We start from the raw sequence: 21,606 nt of genomic DNA, 5'->3' as shown, positions 1-21,606 counted from the left end.
AGGCAGATTTTGGCGTTGATATTTGGGAATTCCGGGCGGATTTCCGCGTGGATTTTTGGTAATTGCGGGCGGATTTCCGCGTGGATTTTTGGGAATGGCGGGCGGGTTTCGGGGCGGGTTTTTGGGAATTCTAGGCAGATTTCGGGGTTGATATTTGGGAATTCTGGGCAGATTTCAGTGTGGATTTTTGGGAATTGCGGGCGGATTTCCGCGTGGATTTTTGGTAATTCCGGGCGGATTTCCGCGTGGATTTTTGGGAATGGCGGGCGGGTTTCGGGGTGGGTTTTTGGGAATCCTGTGCGGATTTTGGGGTTGATATTTGGTAATTCCGGGCGGATTTCCGCGTGGATTTTTGGTAATTCCGGGCGGATTTCCGCGTGGATTTTTGGGAATTGCGGGCGGGTTTCGGGCGGGTTTTTGGGAATGTCGCCTGTCCCCCCAGGTGTGCCCCCGGTGTCCCGATGTCGCGCGGGTACTTCCAGCACGGGGGGGTGACGTTCCCGGGGCTCCTCTACTCCCCCCGCGGCCTCGAGGCCGCGCGCGATTTCCCCGTGGAGGACGACGACATCTTCAACGTCACCTACCAGAAATCGGGTCAGCTCTGGGGCCGGGAAATCCAGGAATGGGATCTGGGGGGGAAATCCAGGAATCACGGGGGGCAGATCGGGAGGTGCCCCAAAATCGGGTCAGCTTTGGGGGGAAAAACGGGAATTTGGGGAAATCCTAAAAAAAAAACCCCAAAATCTCCCAAATGCCCCAGAATGCCCCAAATCGCCGTTATTTAGGGATGGTGTGGATGCTGGAGAGCCTGAGCCTGATCCGCCAGGGCGGGGACCCCAAAACCCCCAGAAATCCACCAAAAAATCCCAAAAAAAATCACCCCAAAAGTCACCAAAAAACCCCAGAAAAAAACCCCAGAATGGCCCAAGTCGCCGTTTTTTAGGGACGGTGTGGATGCTGGAGATCCTGAGCCTGATCCGCCAGGGCGGGGACCCCAAAGGGACCCCAAAGCCCCCAAAAAAATCCCCAAAAATCACCCCAAAAGTCACCAAAAACCCCCAGAATGCCCCAGATCCCCGTTTTCCAGGGATGGTGTGGATGCTGGAGATCCTGAGCCTGATCCGCCAGGGTGGGGACCCTGAAAATCCCCAAAAAATCACCAGAAAAACACAAAAAAAACACCCAAAAAGGGCAAGAAAAAGCCAAAATAAACCCCAGAATGCCCCAAATCCCCATTTTTTAGGGATGGTGTGGATGCTGGAGGGCCTGAGCCTGATCCGCCAGGGCGGGGACCCCAAAACCCCCAGAAATCCACCAAAAAATCCCCAAAAAAATCACCAAAAACCCCCAGAATGCCCCAGATCCCCGTTTTCCAGGGACGGTGTGGATGCTGGAGATCCTGAGCCTGATCCGCCAGGGCGGGGACCCCAAAGCCCCCAGAAATCCACCAAAAAATCACCAAAAACCCCCAGAATGCCCCAGATCCCCGTTTTCCAGGGACGGTGTGGATGCTGGAGATCCTGAGCCTGATCCGCCAGGACGGGGACCCCAAAGGGACCCCAAAGCCCCCCAAAAATCACCCCAAAAGTCACCAAAAACCCCCAGAATGCCCCAGATCCCCGTTTTCCAGGGACGGTGTGGATGCTGGAGATCCTGAGCCTGATCCGCCAGGGCGGGGACCCCGGCTGGTGCCGCTCGGTGCCCAACTGGGACCGGGGCCCGTGGCTGGAGACGCTGCTGGGCTACCGGCGAGCGCGCGGCAACGCCCGGCCCCGCATCATCAGCTCCCACCTGCCCGTGCAGCTCTTCCCCAGGGCCTTCTTCGCCTCCAAGGCCAAGGTCCGGGGCAAATCCACGGGAGCTGGGGCTCCCGGGAAAAAACGGGGCGGCTAGGGGGAAAAATGGGATTTTAGGGGGGAAAATTGGATTTTAGGGGGAGAAATGGGATTTTAGGGGGGAAAATGGGGATTTTAGGGGGAAAAATTGGGATTTTAGGGGGAAAAATTGGGGATTTTAGGGGGGAAAATGGGGATTTTAGGGGGAAAATGGGGATTTTAGGCAGAAAAATGGGGATTTTAGGGGGAAAAATGGGATTTTAGGGGAAAAAATGGGATTTTAGGGGGAAAAATTGGGATTTTAGGGGGAAAAATTGGGATTTTAGGGGGAAAATGGGGATTTTAGGGGGAAAAATGGGGATTTTAGGGGAAAAACTGGGAGTTTCAGGGGGGAAATGGGGATGTTTTGGGAGGAAATGGGAATTTTAGGGGGAAAATTCGGGTTTTTTGGTGAAAAAATGGGGTTTTTTTTTAGTGAAGAATGGGTTTTATGGTGAAAAATGGGGGGTTTAGGGGCAAAAATTGGGTTTTTGGGGGGGGAATGGGGGATTTTTGGAGGGAACTGGTGGATTTTGGTGGGATTTGGGGTCAGAAATGTCAGATTTTGGGTCAGAAATGTCAAATTTCGATGGGATTTTGGGTCAGAAAAACCTGATTCCAGAGGAAACTGGGGGAATTTCGGGGTGGGAGCCCCCGGGTCCCGGTGGGATTTGGGATTATTTTTGGGATTTTGGGTTTTTGCCCTGCCCAGGTGATTTACACCCCATTTGGGGTCACAAATGTCGGATTCTGGGTCAGAAGTTTCGGATTTCGATGGGATTTTGGGTCAGAAACGTCCGATTCCGGGGGAATTCGGGGTGGGAGCCCCCGGCTCCCGGCGGGGTTTGGGATTATCGGGGATTTTTTGGGGTTCTTTGGGGTTATCCGGGGATTTTGCCCTGCGCAGGTGATTTACACCGTGCGGGACCCCAAGGACGTGCTGGTGTCCCTGTTCCACTTCGCGCGGATCTTCCGGCCCTACAAGGACCCCGGGAGCCTCGAGGAGTTCATGGAGAAATTCCTGGAGGGCGACGGTGCCGAGCCGGGCTGCGGGGCCCGGGGGGATTTCGGGGATTTGGGGGGATTTGGGGGGATTTGGGGATGTGGGGGAGGTTTGGGGGAGATTTTGGCGAGATTTCAGGACATTTGGGGATTTTGTGGGGACTTTCGGGAGCTTTGCGGGGGGATTTGGGAAATTCTGGGGAGATTTGGGGGGCTTTTGGGGCTGGAAAGTCAGGATTTGGCATCTTGGTGTGGTTGGTTTAGGATTTGAGGGGGTTTGTGGTGAGTTTTGAGGGGATTTGGGACCGGAAATTGGGGATTTGGGAGGGATTTGGGGTCGGAAATTGGGGATTTGGGGTCAGAAATTGGGGATTTGGGGGGGATTTGGGGTCGGAAATTGGGGATTTGGGGGGATTTGGGGTCAGAAATTGGGATTTGGGTCGGAAATTGGGGATTTGGGGTCGGAAATTGGGGATTTGGGCGTTTGAGGTGCTGGCGATGTCCCCGGGGTGTCCCCGGGGTGTCCCCGGGCTGTCCCCAGCATGTCCCCGTGTCCCCAGTGCCCTTCGGCTCCTGGTTCCAGCACGTCCGGGGGTGGCTGCAGCTCCGCGGCCGCGAGAATTTCTTCTGGATCAGCTACGAGGAGCTGCAGCAGGTGGGGACACCTGGGACACCTGGGGACACCTGGGGACACCTGGGGACACCTCAGAGTCATCCCTGGGGACACCTGGGGACACCTCAGAGTCATCCCTGGTGTCCCCAGTGTCACCTCAGTGTCCCCAAATCCCCCGGGTGACCCCAGTGACCCCAGATGTCCCCGGTGTCCCCCAGTGTCCCCAAATCCCCCCGGTGTCCCCGGTGTCCCCGGTGTCCCAAAATCCCCCCAGTGTCCCCGATGTCCCCGGTGTCCCCAGTGTCCCCAAATCCCCCCGGTGTCCCTGGTGTCCCCAGTGTCCCCAAATCCCCCTGGTGTCCTCGATGTCCCCGGTGTCCCCAGTCCCCCTGAGTGTCCCCGATGTCCCCGGTGTCCCCAGTCCCCCTGAGTGTCCCCGATGTCCCCGATGTCCCCAGGACCTGCGGGGCAGTGTCCAGCGCCTCTGCTCCTTCCTGGGCCGGCCGCTGGCGCCGGCCGCGCTGGACGCCGTGGTGGCCAACGCGTCCTTTGTCACCATGAGCCACAACCCCATGAGCAACTTCAGCCTCAGCCCCACCTTCATCCTGGACCGGCGGCGCGGGCCCTTCCTGCGCAAGGGTGGGACCCCGGGGACACCGGGGACACCGGGGGGAGTGGGGACATGGGGACACCGGGGACATCCAGGGGATTGGGGACACCAGGGACACCGGGGGGAGTGGGGACATCCAGGGGATTGGGGAAAGTGGGGACAATGGGAGGTGTGGGGACATTGGGGACATTCCAGGGTGGGGACATTCCAGGGGGACTGGGGGACACTGGGGACATTGGAATATTGGGGACATTTGGGGACATTTGGGGACATTGGGGTGATTTGGGGTCTTGGGGACATTTGGGGACAGTGGAGGGATTGGGGGTCTTGGGGACACTGGGGGGGATTGGGGACATTGGGGAATATTGGGGACATTTGGGGACATTTGGGGACATTTGGGGTCTTGGGGACATTTGGGGGAGTGGGGACACTGTGGGGAGTGGGGACACTGGGGACAGTGGGAATATTGGGGACATTTGGGGACATTTGGGGACATTTGGGGGTCTTGGGGACATTTGGGGGAGTGGGGACACTGTGGGGAGTGGGGACACTGGGGACAGTGGGAATATTGGGGACATTTGGGGACATTTGGGGACATTTGGGGGTTTCAGGGGGTCCCTCTTGGTCCAGGGGGGGATCCCGGGGATGGAATTTGGGGATTTTTGGGTTTTTTTCAGCGATTTTTCCTCCTTCCTTAAAGAATTTCGGGGATTTTTTTGGGGGGGGGGGGGTTCTGGCGCCTTCCCAACCCTGGGGGAGGCGGATTTTGGGGCGGGGGATTTGGGGGGGCTCTCAATTGGGGTTTTCCCGGTTTTTGCTCATTTTTGGCCATTTTTCGCCTTTCCCCCCATTTTCCACATTTTTATCCCATTTTCCCCTATTTTTTGATCCTTTCGGACCATTTTTTGATTATTTTTCCCCCATTTCCCCCCCCATTTTTCCCCATTTCCCCAATTTTTCCCCATTTCCCCCATTTTTTTCCCATTTCCCCCCATTTTCTCCCCGTTTTTTCCTGTTTCCCCCCGTTTTCTCCCGTTTCCTCCCGTTTTTTTCCCGTTTCCCCCTGTTTTCTCCCGTTTTTTTTCCCATTTCCCCCCGTTTTTTCCCCCGTTTCCGCCCGTTTTTCTCCCCATTTTTCCCCGTTTCCGCCCGTTTTTCTCCCCGTTTTTTTCCCGTTTTTCCCCGTTTCCGCCCGTTTTCTCCCCATTTTTTCCCACTTCCCCCTGTTTTCTCCCGTTTTTGCCCATTTCCCCCCATTTTCCTCCCCGTTTCCGCCCGTTTCCCCCCCGTTTGTTCCCGTTTCCCCCCGTTTTTTCCCGTTTCCCGCCCGTTCCCCAGGGATCTCGGGGGGACTGGCGGAACCACCTGAGCCCGGAGCAGAGCCGGCGCTTCGACCTCGTCTACCGCGAGCGCATGGAGGGGCTGGGGGTCTCCTTCCCCTGGGACCCCCAAAACCAGGCCGAAGACCCCCAGAAAAACCCCCGGGACCCCCTAGAAGAGGGTGAAGCCCCCCCTAAAACCCCTCAGGACCCCCAAAAAGAGGGGGGAAGCCCCCCAGAAAAACCCTCGGGACCCCCCAGAAACCCCCCAGGACCCCCCAAAAACCTCTCAGGACCCCCCCGGGACCCCCCAGGAGCCCCCTCCCCATGACCCCCCCCAGCTCGGATGTCCCCAAGACCCCCCCAGGACCCCCCTAAGGACCCCCCAAAAGGGGAGGAGACCCCCCAGGTTCACCCGGATTTGCCCAGGACCCCCAAAAACCCCTCCAGGACCCCCTGAGACCCCCAAAACCCACCCCAGGACCCCCTGAGACCCCAAAAACCCCCCCAGGACCCCCTGAGACCCCCAAAAAACCCCCCCAGGACCCCCTGGAGGACCCCCCCTAAAACCCCCCCCAGGACCCCCCTGAGCCCCCCCCCTCAGGAACCCCTCCCCAATTTGGGGGTCCCCACAACCCCCCCAGTGCCTTTGGGGCCCTCCCAAAGGCGGGACCCCTCCCCAAATTGGGCTAATTAATAAACAGCAATCAGCGACGCCGGTAATTGATGAAGGGGGGTTTATTTGGGGGGGGTATTTTGGGGAGGGGTTTTATTTTGGGGAGGGGGGTTCATTTATTTTGGGGAGGGGATGTGATGATGAAGGTGATGATGAAGTTGGGGGGGGCTCCTCCTGTGGGATATTTGGGGAATTTGGGGAGGGGTCTCTGGGATTTTTATGGGGAAAATCCTGAGGTTTTTTTGGGGGAATTTGGGGAGGGGTCTCAGGGATTTTTATGGGGAAAATCCTGAGGGTTTTTTGGGGTTTTTTGGGGAGGGGTCTCTGGGATTTTTATGGGGAAAATCCTGAGATTTTTTTGGGGAATTTGGGGAGGGGTCTCGGGGATTTTTATGGGGGAAAATCCTGAGGTTTTTTTTGGGGTTTTTTGGGGAGGGGTCTCGGGGATTTTTTCTGGGAAAATCCTGAGGTTTTTTTGGGGAGGGGTCTCTGGGATTTTTATGGGGAAAATCCTGAGATTTTTTTGAGGAATTTGGGGAGGGGTCTCGGGGATTTTTATGGGGAAAATCCCGAGGTTTTTGGGGGGATCCCAGGGGTTTTGGGGGTTTTTTTTTTAGGGGAGGGATCTCAGGGATTTTTAAGGGCAATCCCAGGGTGGTTTTGGGGGATTCTGGGGAGGGGTCCCAGAGGGTTTTTGGGAGGAATCGCAGAGGTTTCTGGGGAGGGGTCCTGGGGGTGGAAACATGAGGGGAAAATGGGGAAATGTGAGGGGGAAATGGGGAAATGTGAGGGGAAAAATGGAGGGGGAAAAATGGAGGGAAACGTGAGGGGGGGAAATGGAGGAAAATGTGAGAAGAAATTGGGGAAACGTGAGGGGAAAAGAATGGGAAACAGGAGGAGAGAAAATGACGGAAACGTGAGGGGAAAATGGGGAAATGTGAGGGGAAAACGGAGGAAATGTGAGGGGAAAAAGTGTGGGAAAATGTGAGGGGGAAAAAGTGTGGGAAAATATGAGGGAAAATGGAGGGAAATGTGAAGGGGAAAATGGGGAAATGTGAGGGGAAAATGGGGAAAATGTGAGGGGGAAATGGGGAAATATGAGGGGACAATGGAGAAATGGGAGGGGAAAATGGGGAAAATGTGAGGGGAAAATGGGGGAAATGTGAGGGGAAAATGGAGGAAATGTGAGGGGAAAATGGGGAAAATGTGAGGGGAAAATGGAGGAAATGTGAGGGGAAATGGGAAAATATGAGGGGAAAATGGGGAAATGGGAGGGGAAAATGGGGGAAAATGTGAGGGGGAAATTGAGGAAATGTGAAGGGGAAAATGGGAGGAAATGTGAGGGGAAATGGGAAAATATGAGGGGAAAATGGGAAATGGGAGGGGAAAATGGGGAAAATGTGAGGGGGAAATTGAGGAAATGTGAAGGGGAAAATGGGAGGAAATGTGAGGGGAAATGGGAAAATATGAGGGGAAAATGGAGGAAATGTGAGGGGAAATGGGAAAATATGAGGGGAAAATGGGGGAAAACGTGAGGGGATAAAAATGGCGGGAAAACGTGAGGGGAGAAAATGGCCGCCCCGAATCCCTGCGTGATTTCCCGCCCCCCACCCCGGACTGGGTTAATTAGCAACCACCGCTAACGACTCCGCTCATTGATGCTGAAAGGGAAGTTTATTTGGGGAGGGGGCTTGTTTCGGGCGGGGGGTGGTGCCAGTGCCCGTGGGGGTGATGAAGGTGATGAAGGTGATGAAGGTGATGAAGGTGATGAAGGTGATGATGGAAGGGGGGACTCCATGGGGGCTCCTCCTGCGGAAATTTGGGGAATTTGGGAAGGGGTCCACGGGTGTTTTTTTGGGGGGATCATGGGGTTTTAAAAGAGGGGTCCTGGGGTGTTTTTTGGGGGGAAAATCCCGAAGTTTTTTTAGGGGGAATCCCTGGCGGTTTGGGGCAATCCTGGGGTTTTGTTTTTTTCTGGGAGGGAATCCCTTTTTTTTTTTTTTTTTTGGGAAGGATCCCAGGGTTTTTTGGGGAAAATCCCAGGAGTTTTTTGGGGGGGATTCTGGTGGGTTTTGGGAGGGGGAATCCCGAGGATTTTTTGAGGGGAATTCCAATTTTTTGGGAAGGGTCCCGGGGGGTTTTTGGGGGGCAATCTCAAGTTCTTTTCGAGAAGAATTCTGGGGGTTTTTGGGAAGGTTTTCGGGGGGGAATTTGGGGGTTTTTAGGGAGTGGGTCCTGGCTTGTTGTGGGCGGGGGGAATCCCATTTTTTTTTAGGGGGAATTTTGGGGTTTTTTTGGGAGGGGTCCTGGGTTGTTTTTTGGGGGGGGGAAATCTCAGGATTTTTGGGGTGATCCTGGGGATTTTCGGGAGGTTTTGGTGGGGTCTCACCCTCAGGCCGCCGCCCCCTCGAACTTCTTCTTGCGCCCCTCCATGCCGCTCATGGCGTCCACGTTCTTGCGCCAGTCCCCGACCTCGTAGCTCTCCTGGGACATTGTCCCCAGTGTCCCCCAGTGCCCCCCAAATGCGCCCCCAAAACTACCCCAAAACACCACTGAAAGCACCCCTCAAAACAACCCTAAAATCGCCACAAAACCCACCCCAAATCCCTCCTAAAAATCCCCCCCAAAACCCCTAAAACATCCACAAAACACCCCTAAAACCGCCCCTAAAAATACCTGGAAACCACCTGCGCAACTACCCCAAAACACCACTGAAACTCTCCCAAAAACAACCCTAAAATCGCCACAAAACCCACCCCAAATCCCTCCTAAAAATCCCCCCAAAAACCCCTAAAACATCCACACAAAACACCCCTAAAACCGCCCCTAAAAATACCCGGAAACCACCTGCGCAACTACCCCAAAACACCACTGAAAGCACCCCTCAAAACAACCCTAAAATCGCCACAAAACCCACCCCAAATCCCTCCTAAAAATCCCCCCCAAAACCCCTAAAACATCCACACAAAACACCCCTAAAACCGCCCCTAAAAATACCCGGAAACCACCTGCGCAACTACCCCAAAACACCACTGAAAGCACCCCCCAAAACCACCCTAAAATCGCCACAAAACCCACCCCAAATCCCTCCTAAAAATCCCCCCAAAACCCCTAAAACATCCACAAAACACCCCTAAAACCGCCCCTAAAAATACCTGGAAACCACCTGCGCAACTACCCCAAAAACACCACTGAAACCTCTCCCAAAAACCCCAAAACCACTAAAAAACCGCTCCCAAAACCGCCTCACAAACACTCCCTGAAAACACCCCAAAAACCACCCGAAATGCACTCCCAAAACTACCACAAAAACCGCCCTATCACACACCCAAAACACCACAAAAATACCCCAAAAATACCCAAAAAAACCACAAGAAAATCCCCAAAAGACCCCAAAAACACCACTAAAACCCCCCAAAAATGCCCAAAATGGCTGACGGGTGCCCGGCGTCCCCGGCGTCCCCGGCGTCCGCGGCGTCCGCGGCGTCCCCTCACCTTCTCGGCGTCGTCCTTGCGCACCTGGCGCAGCCCGGCGCGCAGGTCGGTGCCCACGCGGGGCTTTGTCCCCAGCAGCGCCGCCATCATGGCGTCGGCCGACAGCCGCACCCGCCGCAGGTTGGGCCGCACGAACCGGCCCGCGGCCACGCGGCGCCGCAGCTCCTCCAGCTGCGGACAGCGCGGGCGTGTGGGGGACAGCGGGGCGAGGGGGGACGTCGGGGGGACTGGGGGACATTGGGGGGACTGGGGACATTGGGGACATCGGGGGGATTTGGGGAGATTGGGGGGATTTGGGGAGATTGGGGACATCAGGGGGATTTGGGGACATTGGGGGGATTTGGGGGATTTGGGGACATTGGGGGGATTTTGGGGGATTGAGGGGATGGGGACATTGGGGACATCGGGGGGATTTGGGGACATTGGGGGGATTTGGGGACATTGGGGAGATTTGGGGACATTGGGGGGATTTGGGGATTTGGGGACATTGGGGGGATTTGGGGACATTGGGGGGATTTGGGGGGATTGGGGGACATTGAGGGGATTGGGGGGATTTGGGGACATTGAGGGGATTTGGGGACGTTGAGGGGATTGGGGACATTGGGGGGATTTGGGGACATTGGGGACGTCGGGGGGATTGGGGGACATTGGGGGGATTTGGGGACATTTGGGGGGATTTAGGGGAATTTGGGGACATTGAGGGGATGTGGGGACATTGGGGACATCGGGATGATTTGGGGACATTGGGGGGATTTGGGAGGATTTGGGGACGTTGGGGGGATTTGGGGACATTGAGGGGATTTGGGGACATTGGGGACGTCAAGGGGATTTGGGACATTGAGGGGCTTGGGGACATTGGGGGGATTGAGGATATCGGGGGGATTTGGGGACGTTGGGGACATTGGGGACATTGTGGGGATTTGGGGACATCGTGGGGATTTTGGGGGACATCGGGGGGATTTGGGGACATCGTGGGGACAGGGGACGCTGGGGACAGGCTCCCCGCGCACCCTGGCAGAGCCGGGACACCCTGGGGACAGCGTCCCGCGGGTGCAGGGCGGCCGCGGCCCGTGCCCACCTCGGTGACGTTCTTGCTGACGCGTGTGCCCATGTCGTAGCGCTCCTCGTCCACGCGCGCCACGCGGGCGTGCAGCTCCCGGCACAGCTCCTGGGGACGCCGAGGGCACGGCGCTGCCAGCGCAGCTCTGCGACGCGCCGGCGTCCCCCCGTGTCCCCACGGTGTCCCCAGTGTCCCCCAGTGTCCCCAGTGTCCCCCAGTGTCCCCCCAGTGTCCCCCCAATGTCCCCCAGTGTCCCCAGTGTCCCCTCACCTGCAGCTCTGCCGCCTCCAGCCCTTCTCCCCCTCACATTTCCCCATTTCCCATTTTCCCCCTGACATTTCCCATTTTTTCCCCTCCCATTTCCCATTTTTCCCCTCACATTTCCTCCATTTCTCCCCTCCCATTTCCCCCTCCCCTTTCCCATTTCCCCCTCCCATTTCCCATTTTTCTCCACTCCCATTTCCCATTTTTCCCCCTCCCGTTTCCCATTTCCCCTCCCATTTCCCATTTCTCCCCATTTCCCATTTTTTCCCCTGACATTTCCCATTTCCCCCTCCCATTTCCCCATATTTCTCCCCTCCCATTTCCCATTTTTTCTCCCCTCCCATTTCCCATTTCCCCCTGACATTTCCCATTTCTCCCCTCCCATTTCCCCCTCCCCTTTCCCATTTCCCCCTCCCATTCCCCATTTTTTCTCCCCTCCCATTTCCCATTTTTCTCCACTCCCATTCCCCATTTTTCTCCCCTCCCGTTTCCCATTTTCCCCTCCCATTTCCCCATTTTTTCCCCTCCCATTTCCCATTTTCCCTTCCCATTTCCCATTTTTCCCCTCCCGTTGCCCATTTCCCCTCCCATTTCCCATTTTTCCCCCTCCCATTCCCCATTTTTTCTCCCCTCCCATTTCCCATTTTTTCCCCCTCCCGTTTCCCATTTTTTCCCCTCCCGTTCCCCCCGCGGCCCCTCCGTGTCCCCGCTGTCCCCCCACCTGCAGCTCCGTCGCCCCCAGCCCCTCCAGGGCCGCCAGGGGTGGGCACAGCTCCCCCACCACCCGGATTTTTTCGGCCGCCCTGTCCTGCTCCTCCTTCTCCAGCTCCCGCTTCGCCCTCTGCAGCAGCAGCGTCTGGGGGGGACATTTTGGGGACCCCGCCCCAAAATTTGGGGACACCCCCAAAATCGGAGGTGCCCCTCAGGGGCACCCCCAAAATCGGAGGTGAGCCACAAAATCTGGGGACAAACCCCGCAAATTGGGCTGGGACATTGGGATTTTGGGGGTCTTTTAGTGGGGGACAATTTGGGGACCCCGCCCCAAAATTTGGGGACAGCCCCGGGACCCTCAGGGCACCCCCAAAATCAGGGGAAAACCTCAAAATTTGGGGACAAACCCCACAAATTGGGCTGGGACATTGGGATTTTGGGGTTCTTTCAGTGGGGGACAATTTGGGGACCCCACCCCAAAATTTGGGGACCCCACCCTGACCCCAGGGACCCTCCCCAAATTTTGGGGCCCCCCTCTCACCTTCAGCTGGAGCTTGCGGGACGCCGAGATTTTGGATTTTCTCTGGAGGGAGAAATTTGGGGTCGGGATTCGGGTGGGAATTGAGGGATTTTGGGGTTTTTGGGGAGGGATTTTGGGGTTTTTTTGGGGGGGAATTTGGGGTTTTTTTGGGGTTTTGGAGGGAATTTGGGTGGGAATTGAGGGATTTTGGGGTCCGAGGTTTTATGAGGAGTTTTTGGGGTGCGTTTTGGAGCCTTTGGGATTTCTGTGGGGTTCCCGGGGGTTTTTTTTGGGGTGGTTTTGGGGGGTTTTTGGGGTGGTTTTGGGGGTTTTTGGGGTGGGTTTTGGGGTTTTCGCAGTGGTTTTTTGGGTCTTTTGTGTCTGTGGGGTTCGTGGGAGTTTTCGGGGTATTTTTTTCGGTTTTTGGGGTGGGTTTTTTTGTATCATTGCGATTCTTGTGAGGTTCCTGGGGGTTTTTGGGGTTTTGGGGTGTTTTTCTGGGGTTTTGGGGGTGGTTTTCTGGGGGGTTTCAGGGTGGTTTTGGGATTTTCAGGGCGTTTTTTTGGGGGCTTTTTGGAGTCATTTTGGGGTTTTCGGGGCGTTTTTTGGGTTTTTTGGAGTCATTTGGGGGTTTTTGGGGCGTTTTTTTGGGGTTTTGGAGTCATTTTGGGGTTTTCAGGGTGTTTTTTGGGGTTTTTGGAGTAATTTTGGGGTTTTCGGGGCGTTTTTTGGGTTTTTTGGAGTCATTTTGGGGTTTTCGGGGCGTTTTTTGGGGTTTTTGGGGTTTTCAGGGAGGTTTTGGGGATGTTTGTTTGGCTTTTTGGGGTTGTTTTGGGGGTTTTGGGCCCCCGTGCCCACCTTGGCGTGGGGCTCCACGGCGTAGCTGCGGTAATTGGCCGAGGACTTGCGGCGGAGGGGAGGGGGCTGCGGGGGGGGGGTCCTGGGGGGGCTCGGGACCCTCCCCCTCCTGCTCCGGGGCTCGCTGAGTCACGGGCAGCGAGGGGTTAAATGGGGGGAGACCCCCAAAAAGGGAGGGGGGAGGGGAATTGGGGGAGGGGTCTCACCGAGCTGTCCTCCCTGTGGAGGGGGGGGAATGGTTAGAGACCCCCGAAATGGGGCGGGGGATCCCCAAAATGGGGTGGAGGATCCCCGAAATGGGGAGGGGGACCCCCGAATTGGGGAGGGGCATCCCCGAAATGGGGAGGGGGACCCCCGAAATTGGGGCGGGGGATCCCCGAAATGTGGAGGGGGATCCCCGAATTGGAGAGGGGGACCCCCGAATTGGGGAGGGGGACCCCCGAAATTGGGGCGGGGGATCCCCGAATTGGGGCGGGATCGCCCCCCTCCCCACCCCCCGAGACCCCCACTCACTCCTCGGCCATTCGGACGCTTCTGGAAGACACGGGGGGGTCACAGCGGGGTCAGCGGGGTCACGGGACCCCAACCCAAATTCCAACCCCCCCTCCCCCCCCAAACCTGCCCCTGTTTGGGGCCGGTGCTGATAAGGGAGAGGGAGGGGGGCTAAAAATAGCCCCTTATCAGCCCCTCCCCCACCCCCGCGGGGACAGAGCCGCCCCTCCCCCCCCCAACCCAAACAACCCCAAGGACACCGAGGACACCGAGACCCCCCCCAAAAAAACCTCAAACTGCCCCAAAACCCCCTGGGACACCCCCAGGACACCGAGACCCCCCCCCAAAAACCCCCAAAAATCCCTCAAAACGCCCCGAAACCCCCTGGGACCCCCCCCCCCAGGACACCGAGACCCCCCCCAAAAAAAACCCCAAAATCCCTCAAACCGCCCCAAAACCCCCTGGGACCCCCCCCCCAGGACACCGAGACCCCCCCCAAAAAAACCCCCAAAATCCCTCAAACCGCCCCGAAACCCCCTGGGACCCCCCCAGGACACCGAGACCCCCCCCCAAAATCCCTCAAACTGCCCCAAAACCCCCTGGGACCCCCCCCCAAATCCCCCCAAAACCTCCCCAAAACCCCCTGGGGCCCCCTCCCCAAATCCCCCCAGAACCCCCTGGGACCCCCTCCCCAAATCCCCCCAAAACCTCCCCAAAACCTCCTGGGACCCCCCCCCCAAATCCCCCCAAAACCTCCCCAAAACCCCCTGGGGCCCCCTCCCCAAATCCCCCCAGAACCCCCTGGGGCCCCCTCCACAAATCCCCCCCAAAACCTCCCCAGAAGTTCCCGGGACCCCCTCCCCAAATCACCCCAAAACCCCCTGGGACCCCCTCCCCAAATCCCCCCAAAACCTCCCCAGAAGTTCCCGGGACCCCCTCCTCAAATTCCCCCAAAACCCCCTGGGACCTTGGAACACCCGGGGAGCCCCCCAAGACCCCCCAAGTCCCCCCCAAATTGGGACCCCCCCGGTACCTGCCGGACCGGAGCCGTGGGAAAGCGGCGGCGCTTTATGAATGGGAGGGGGCGTGGCCTCGCGCGCGGGGCGGAGCCAGCAATGGGAATGGGCGGGGCTTAAAGGGGCGAGGGAGGGGATTTGGGGGGATTTGAGGGGGGGTCTCAAGGCTGGGGCGGATTTTGGGGGGGGGGTTTGAGGCAGGAAAATTCGGGGAGGGGTCTCGGGGTCAGGGAGGGGATTTGGGGTGGGTAATTTGGGGAGGGGTCTCGGGGTCAGGGAGGGATTTGGGGGTAATTCGGGGAGGGGTCTCGGGGTCAGGGAGGGATTTGGGTGTGGGTAATTCGGGGAGGGGTCTCGGGGTCAGGGAGGGAGTTGGGGTGGGTAATTTGGGGAGGGGTCTCGGGGTCAGGGAGGGATTTGGGTGGGTAATTTGGGGAGGGGTCTCGGGGTCAGGGAGGGGATTTGGGGGTGGGTAATTCGGGGAGGGGTCTCGGGGTCAGGGAGGGGATTTGGGGGGGGTAATTCGGGGAGGGGTCTCGGGGTCAGGGAGGGAGTTGGGCTCTAATTCGGGGAGGGGTCTCGGGGTCAGGAGGGGATTTGGGGGGGGTAATTCGGGGAGGGGTCTCGGGGTCAGAGAGGGATTTGGGGTAATTCGGGGAGGGGTCTCGGGGTCAGGGAGGGAGTTGGGTGGGTAATTCGGGGAGGGGTCTCGGGGTCAGGGAGGGGATTTGGGGGGGGTAATTTGGGGAGGGGTCTCGGGGCCAGGGAGGGGACTTGGGGTGGGTAATTCGGGGAGGGGTCTCGGGGTCAGGGAGGGGATTTGGGCTCTAATTCGGGGAGGGGTCTCGGGGTCAGGGAGGGAGTTGGGGTAATTCGGGGAGGGGTCTCGGGGTCAGGGAGGGGATTTGGAGGTAATTCGGGGAGGGGTCTCGGGGCCAGGGAGGGAGTTGGGGTAATTCGGGGAGGGGTCTCGGGGTCAGGGAGGGAGTTGGGTGGGTAATTCGGGGAGGGGTCTCGGGGTCAGGGAGGGGATTTGGGGGGGATAATTTGGGGAGGGGTCTCGGGGTCAGGGAGGGGATTTGGAGGTAATTCGGGGAGGGGTCTCGGGGTCAGGGAGGGAGTTGGGGTGGGTAATTCGGTGAGGGGTCTCGGGGTCAGGGAGGGATTTGGGCTCTAATTCGGGGAGGGGTCTCGGGGTCAGGGAGGGAGTTGGGCAGTAATTCGGGGAGGGGTCTCGGGGTCAGGGAGGGGATTTGGGCAGTAATTCGGGGAGGGGTCTCGGGGTCAGGGAGGGATTTGGGGGTGGGTAATTCGGGGAGGGGTCTCGGGGTCAGGGAGGGGATTTGGAGGTAATTCGGGGAGGGGTCCCGGGGTCAGGGAGGGAGTTGGGGTGGGTAATTCGGGGAGGGGTCTCGGGGTCAGGGAGGGAGTTGGGGTAATTCGGGGAGGGGTCTCGGGGTCAGGGAGGGAGTTGGGTGGGTAATTCGGGGAGGGGTCTCAGTGCGGGGGGGCCCTGCGGAAGCGCGCGTGGGCCGGGGGCTCCCCGGGCCCCCCCCAGGGCTCGAAGCCCCCCGCCCGCGCCAGCGCCGCCGCCCGCGCGCGCAGCGCCCCGAGCTCGGGGGGGCGCAGGGTGGGCACGAACCTGCGGCGGAGCGGAGCCGAGGGGAGGGGGCGTTAATGGGGCTGGGGGCTCCGCCGGCGGCAGTGTGGGCGGGGGGCGCGGTACCCACGTGGGCAGCTCCAGCAGCAGCGTGGCCCCCGGCGCCGCCAGCGCGCCCAGCGCGGGGCTCAGCGCCGGCAGCGCCCTGCGCACCGAGACCCCAGACCCATTTGGGGCCGCCAGGGTCCTCCTGGGACCCCCGGCAGCCCCCAGACCCCCCGGGACCCCCAAACCTCCCCTGGGACCCCCCAAAACCTTCCCTGGGACCCCCCAAACCTCCCTCGGGAGCTCCCAAACCTCCCCCGGGACCCCCAAACCTCCCTCGGGACCCCCAAAACCTTCCCTGGGACCCCCATAGCCCCCCCGGGATCCCCCAAACCTCCCCCAGGAGCCCCCAAACCTCCCCCGGGACCCCCCAAATCTCCCCCGGGACCCCCCCAAAACATCCCCCGGGACCCCCCAAACCTCCCCCGGGACCCCCAACCCCTCCGAGACCCTCATAGCCCCCCCCGGGACCCCCAAAACCTTCCCCGGGACCCCCAAAATCTCCCCCAGACGTCCCAGGACCCCCCAAACCCTTCCTCGGAACCCCAGAACCCTCCCGGGACCCCCAAAACGACCCCGAGCCCACCCAGGACCCCCAAAATCTCCCGGGACCCCCAAAACCTCCCCCAGGACCCCCAAAACATCCCCCAGACCCCCCCCAGGACCCCCAAAACCTCCCCCCAGACCCTCCCGACCCCCCGGACCCCCGCCCACCTCCAGCCCAGCACCAGCAGCTGGCAGAGCCCCCCGAGGCGGGCGGGGGTCGCGGGGGGGCCCCCCAAGGGCAGGAACCGGACCCGGAGCGGGAGCGGGGCCAGGGACCCTGCGGGGAAAACGGGGGTCGGGGGGCTCTGGGGGTCCGGGGGGAGATCTGGGGGGTCCGGGGGGAGATCTGGGGGGTCCTGAGGGGTCCGAGGGGAGATCTGGGGGGTCCGGGGGGAGATCTGGGGGGTCTGGGGGGAGATCTGGGGGTGTCCTGGGGGGGCCAAGGAAGGATTTGGGGGGTCCTGGGGGGTCGGGGGGGACACGGGGGGGACAGGGGGGGGACAGGGGGGACAGGGGGGACACTCACCCAGGGGGCTGGAGTCCTCACAGGGGGGGTCCCGGTCCCCGGGGGGGTCCCCGGGTGGGGGGTCCCGCTCCTCGGGTGGGGGGTCCCGGTCCCCGGGGGGGTCCCCGGGTGAGGGGTCCCGGTCCCCGGGGGGGTCCCGCTCCTCGGGTGGGGGGTCCCCGGTGAGCAGCTCGTGCAGCAGCGCGGTGACAGCGGCCAGGGACAGCTCGGTGGCGGTCTGGGGGCGGGTGGGGAGGGGTCCCGTGAGAGACCCCCCCAGTAACCCCCCCTCCTCCCCGGGACCCCCCCCAGTAACCGCCCCCCCTCCTCCCCGGGACCCCCCCCCAATAACCGCCCCTCCCCCTCCCCGGGACCCCCCCCCAGTAACCCCCCCTCCCCCCTCCCCGGGACCCCCCACAATAACCCCCCCCCCTCCCCGGGACCCCCGCACCTTCGGGGGGCTCCGGAGCCCTCCGGGGTCCAGGCCGAAGCTGAGGAAGGGTCCGGTGACCGTGTCCCCCCAGTAGGCGGGGGGCGACACCGACCGCCCGTCCTGGGGGGGACAGAGCGGCCCGTGACCCCCCCGGTGACCCCCCGGTGTCCTTCCGGTGACCCCCCCCGGTGACCCCCCCCCGGTGACCCTCCCGCTGACCCCCTCGGTGTCCCTCCCGGTGACCCCCCCTCATCCCCCTATCCCCCCACGGTGCCCCCCCGTCCCCTCCCGGTGACCTCCCGGTGTCCCCCCCTTATCACCCCGTCCCCTCCCGGTGACCCCACGTCCCCCTCCCGGTGTCCCCTCCCGGTGACCCCCCGGTGTGCCCCCGTCCCCTCCCGGTGTCCCCCGGTCCCCACTCACGGCCCGGGGCCGGGGGTCGCTCAGCACCGTGGGGTTGGGGGTCGCGCCCCCTCCCCCGAAGGCGTCGCCGCTCTCGCGCCAGCGCCCGAACTCGGCCGGTGACACCGAGGTGGCCTTGGGGACACCGGGGCGGCCTTGGGGACACCGGGGCCGGGGTCCCGGGAAAACCCCTCGGGGGCGTCCCCAGGGCCGCCCCGGTGTCCCCGTGTCCCCTCCCGGAGCCCTCCGGTATCGGCCGGGACCTCCCCGCTGTCCCCGGTGTCCCCGTTACCCCCCCGGGATGTCCCCAAGGCTTCCCCGGTGTCCTGGTGTGTCCCCGTCCGGTATTTACCGGGACATCGCCGCTGTCCCCCGTTCTCCCCGCTGTTCCCCGTTCTCCCCGCTGTCCCTGCCCCGTCCCCGGTGTCCCCCCGTTGTCGCCGTTCTCCCCGCTGTCCCTCCCTGTCCCCTCCCTGTCGCCGCTGTCCCCGGTATCCCCTCCCTGTCCCCGGTGTCCCCCCGCTGTCCCCGGTATCTTCGGTATCCCCCCCGTCCCCGGTGTCCCCTCCCTGTCCCCACCCTGTCCCCGGTGTCCCCCCGTTGTCGCCGTTCTCCCCGGTGTCCCCTCCCTGTCCCCGGTATCCCCGGTGTCCCCCCCCGTCCCCGGTGTCCCCTCCCTGTCCCCGGTGTCCCCCCCCGTCCCCGGTGTCCCCCGGTGTCGCCGTTCTCCCCGGTGTCCCCCCCCGTCCCCGGTGTCCCCCCGTTGTCGCCATTCTCCCCGGTGTCCCCTCCCTGTCCCCGGTATCTCCGGTGTCCCCTCCCTGTCCCCGGTGTCCCCCCCCCGTCCCCCGCCATCCCCGGTGTCCCCTCCCTGTCCCCGGTGTCCCCTCCCTGTCCCCCCCCGTCCCCGTTTTCCCCCCCCTGTCCCCGGTGTCCCCCCCCGTCCCCGGTGTCCCCCGGTGTCGCCGTTACCCCCCGCGGGTGCAGCGCCATCCGCAGCTCCCAGTCCGCCACGGCCGCCCGGGACTCGTACCGGGGCCCGAGGCGCCGCCGCAGCCGCCGGTCCCAGCCCGGGGGGCCCGGTACCGCCCCCGGTTCGGATCCCGGTACCGAACCCGGTTCGGCCTCCGGTACCGCCTGCTCCCAGCGCCGCAGAACCGCCTCGAGCGCGTCCCGGTCCCGGCACTGCGGGAGGGGCGGCCCGGTACCGGACAGCACCGGGGCCCTGAGAGCCGGTACCGGACAGCACCGGCACCTCGAGAGCCGGTACCGGACAGCACCGGGGCCCTGAGAGCCGGTACCGGACAGCACCGGCACCTCGAGAGCCGGTACCGGACAGCACCGGGACCCTGAGAGCCGGTACCGGACAGCACCGGGGCCCTGAGAGCCGGTACCGGACAGCACCGGCACCTCGAGAGCCGGTACCGGCCAGCCCCGCTCCCCCGGTGTCCCCAGAACCCCGGTACCGATGACCAGGCACCCGGTACCGGCAGTCCCCGAGTCCCGGCACCCGGTCCCGTCCAGCCCCGCTCCCCCCGGTCCGGTCCGGTCCAGGCGGTTCTGACCTTCATGAGGCTCAGGTCGGCGGGCCCGTCCCGGTGCCCGTCCCGGTGCCCGTCCCGGTGCCGCTCCCGGTGCCGGTCGGAGCCGAGCCAGCGGCGGAGGCGGCCCGCGGCCCCGCGCAGCAGCGCGGCCGTGCCCGCCCGCAGCGAGCCCGAGCCCAGCAGCTCCAGGATGGCGGCGGCGCGGGCTGGGGACACCGGGGGGACACCGGCAGGTCACCGGGACACCGGGGGGACACCGGGACACCGGGGGGGACACCGGGGGGGACACCGGGGGGACACCGGCAGGTCACCGGGACACCGGGGGGTACACCGGGGGGACACCGGCAGGTCACCGGGACACCGGGGGGACACCGGCTGGTCACCGGGACACCGGGGGGACACCGGGACACCGGGGGGGACACCGGGGGGGACACCGGGGGGACACCGGCAGGTCACCGGGACACCGGGGGGACACCGGCAGGTCACCAGCAGGTCACCGGGACACCGGGGGGACACCGGGACACCGGGGGGGACACCGGGGGGACACCGGCAGGTCACCGGGAAGTCACCGGGACACCGGGAGGGAAACCGGGGACACCGGGAGGGACACCGGGACACCGGGGGGGACACCGGGAGGGACATTGGGAGGTCACGGGGACACCGGGGCGACACCGGGAGGGGTCACGGGACACAGGGAGGGTCACCGGGAAGTCACCGGGACACCGGGAGGGACCCCGGGACATCGTGAGGGGGGCACCGGGGACACCGGGAGGGGGCACACCGGGGGGGGACACGGAGGGACACGGGGACACCGGGAGGTCACCGGCGGGACACCGGGAGGGACACCGGCAGGTCACCGTGGGGGGGTCACCGGGGACACCGGGAGGGGGCACCGGGGGTCCCGGTACCTGCGGGCCGGGGCCGCTCCGGGGCTTCCAGCGCCAGCAGGAGGAACAGGAGCTGGCGAGCCACGGGCTCGGGGCTCTGCTCGGCCACGAACAGCTGGGGGAGCACCGGGAGAGCCCCGCTAGCACCGGCAGAGCCCGGTAGCACCGGGAGAGCCCCGGTAGCACCGGGAGAGCCCGGTAGCACCGGGAGAGCCCCGGTAGCACCGGGAGAGCCCCGGCCCGGAGCTCCATGCCGTCCCGGCGCTCTGCGAGCCCGCCGGGACTGCGATACCGAGCCCGGCACCTCCCTCCGCCCGGCCCGGTGTCCCCTCCCGCTCCCGCTCCCGGTCCCGGTCCCGGTCCGTACGGTGATGGCGCGGGGCGGTCCCCGGCGGGCTCGGGCCGCCGTCAGCAGCAGGTGCCGGCCCTCGGCCGCCCCCACCAGCAGCACCGAGGCCTCCGCCGCGGGCTCCGGGTCCGCCGGGACTGCGGGGACCGGGAGGGGGGCGCGGTCACCGGGAGCACCGGGCCGCGGGCGGGCAGCGGGAGGGGCGCGGGGCTCACGGTGCAGGCGGAGATCGATGGCCGGGGACAGCCCCCACCAGCACACGGTGCCCACGGCCTCCTCCAGCGCGGCCGCCATGGCCGCGCCCGCACGGAGCCCCGGGAACCGCCGCTGCCGCCGCCAGCCAATCAGCAGCCAGAACGGCGCCGGCCGGAACCGCGCCCACCAATGGGAAGCGAGAGCGGCAGGGGGGGAAAAGGCGGCGGACCAATGAGAGGCGAGAGCGGGCGGCTCAGCCCCACCCACCAGGACGCGGTTGCCATGGCAAAACCGGACAAGCCACGCCCCGGAACACCACGACAACGGCGCTCATTAGCATAACGACGCCTCTTCATTAGCATAGCGCCGCCCCCGCGCTCTCCGCGCTCCCGGTGCTGAATTTGGGCAATTTTGGGTTTTTTCCCCGTTTTTTCCTTTCCGATCGCGCCCCCGCCCCAAACCCCGGGCGGGGACCGGCCCGGAGCGTTTCTTCCCCCCTGCCTCGGGGGGGGCTCGCAGGTTCGGGGGGT

At 62.6% G+C, this 21,606-nt stretch overlaps 2 protein-coding genes across 2 annotated transcripts; one reads left to right on the top strand and one right to left on the bottom strand.

Annotated features, from left to right (window-relative positions):
• Positions 1-451: 451 nt before the first annotated feature.
• Positions 452-5,749, top strand: LOC137466661 (sulfotransferase 2B1-like). Its single transcript, XM_068178354.1, has 6 exons — positions 452-594; positions 1,631-1,839; positions 2,782-2,908; positions 3,437-3,531; positions 3,948-4,268; positions 5,438-5,749. Exons 1-6 carry the CDS (start codon positions 462-464, stop codon positions 5,747-5,749), a joined length of 1,197 nt encoding a protein of 398 aa, XP_068034455.1. The 5' UTR covers positions 452-461.
• A 2,700-nt stretch (positions 5,750-8,449) lies between these two features.
• On the bottom strand, positions 8,450-21,506 carry LOC137466660 (uncharacterized). Its single transcript, XM_068178353.1, has 15 exons — positions 20,900-21,506; positions 20,554-20,647; positions 19,667-19,851; positions 19,074-19,418; positions 18,123-18,236; positions 17,718-17,819; positions 17,288-17,504; positions 16,930-17,038; positions 16,492-16,513; positions 13,003-13,080; positions 12,166-12,207; positions 11,635-11,769; positions 10,668-10,754; positions 9,590-9,760; positions 8,450-8,578 (listed from the first exon to the last, which is right to left on the bottom strand). Exons 1-15 carry the CDS (start codon positions 21,173-21,175, stop codon positions 8,486-8,488), a joined length of 2,070 nt encoding a protein of 689 aa, XP_068034454.1. The 5' UTR covers positions 21,176-21,506; the 3' UTR covers positions 8,450-8,485.
• Between the last annotated feature and the right edge of the window lie 100 nt (positions 21,507-21,606).

Source organism: Anomalospiza imberbis, unplaced genomic scaffold, assembly GCF_031753505.1.
Source record: "Anomalospiza imberbis isolate Cuckoo-Finch-1a 21T00152 unplaced genomic scaffold, ASM3175350v1 scaffold_378, whole genome shotgun sequence".
In the NCBI taxonomy this organism is placed as follows: domain Eukaryota; kingdom Metazoa; phylum Chordata; class Aves; order Passeriformes; family Viduidae; genus Anomalospiza; species Anomalospiza imberbis.
The sequence above is the reverse complement of the archived record's forward strand: the minus strand, read 5'-3'. Positions and strand labels throughout refer to the sequence as shown.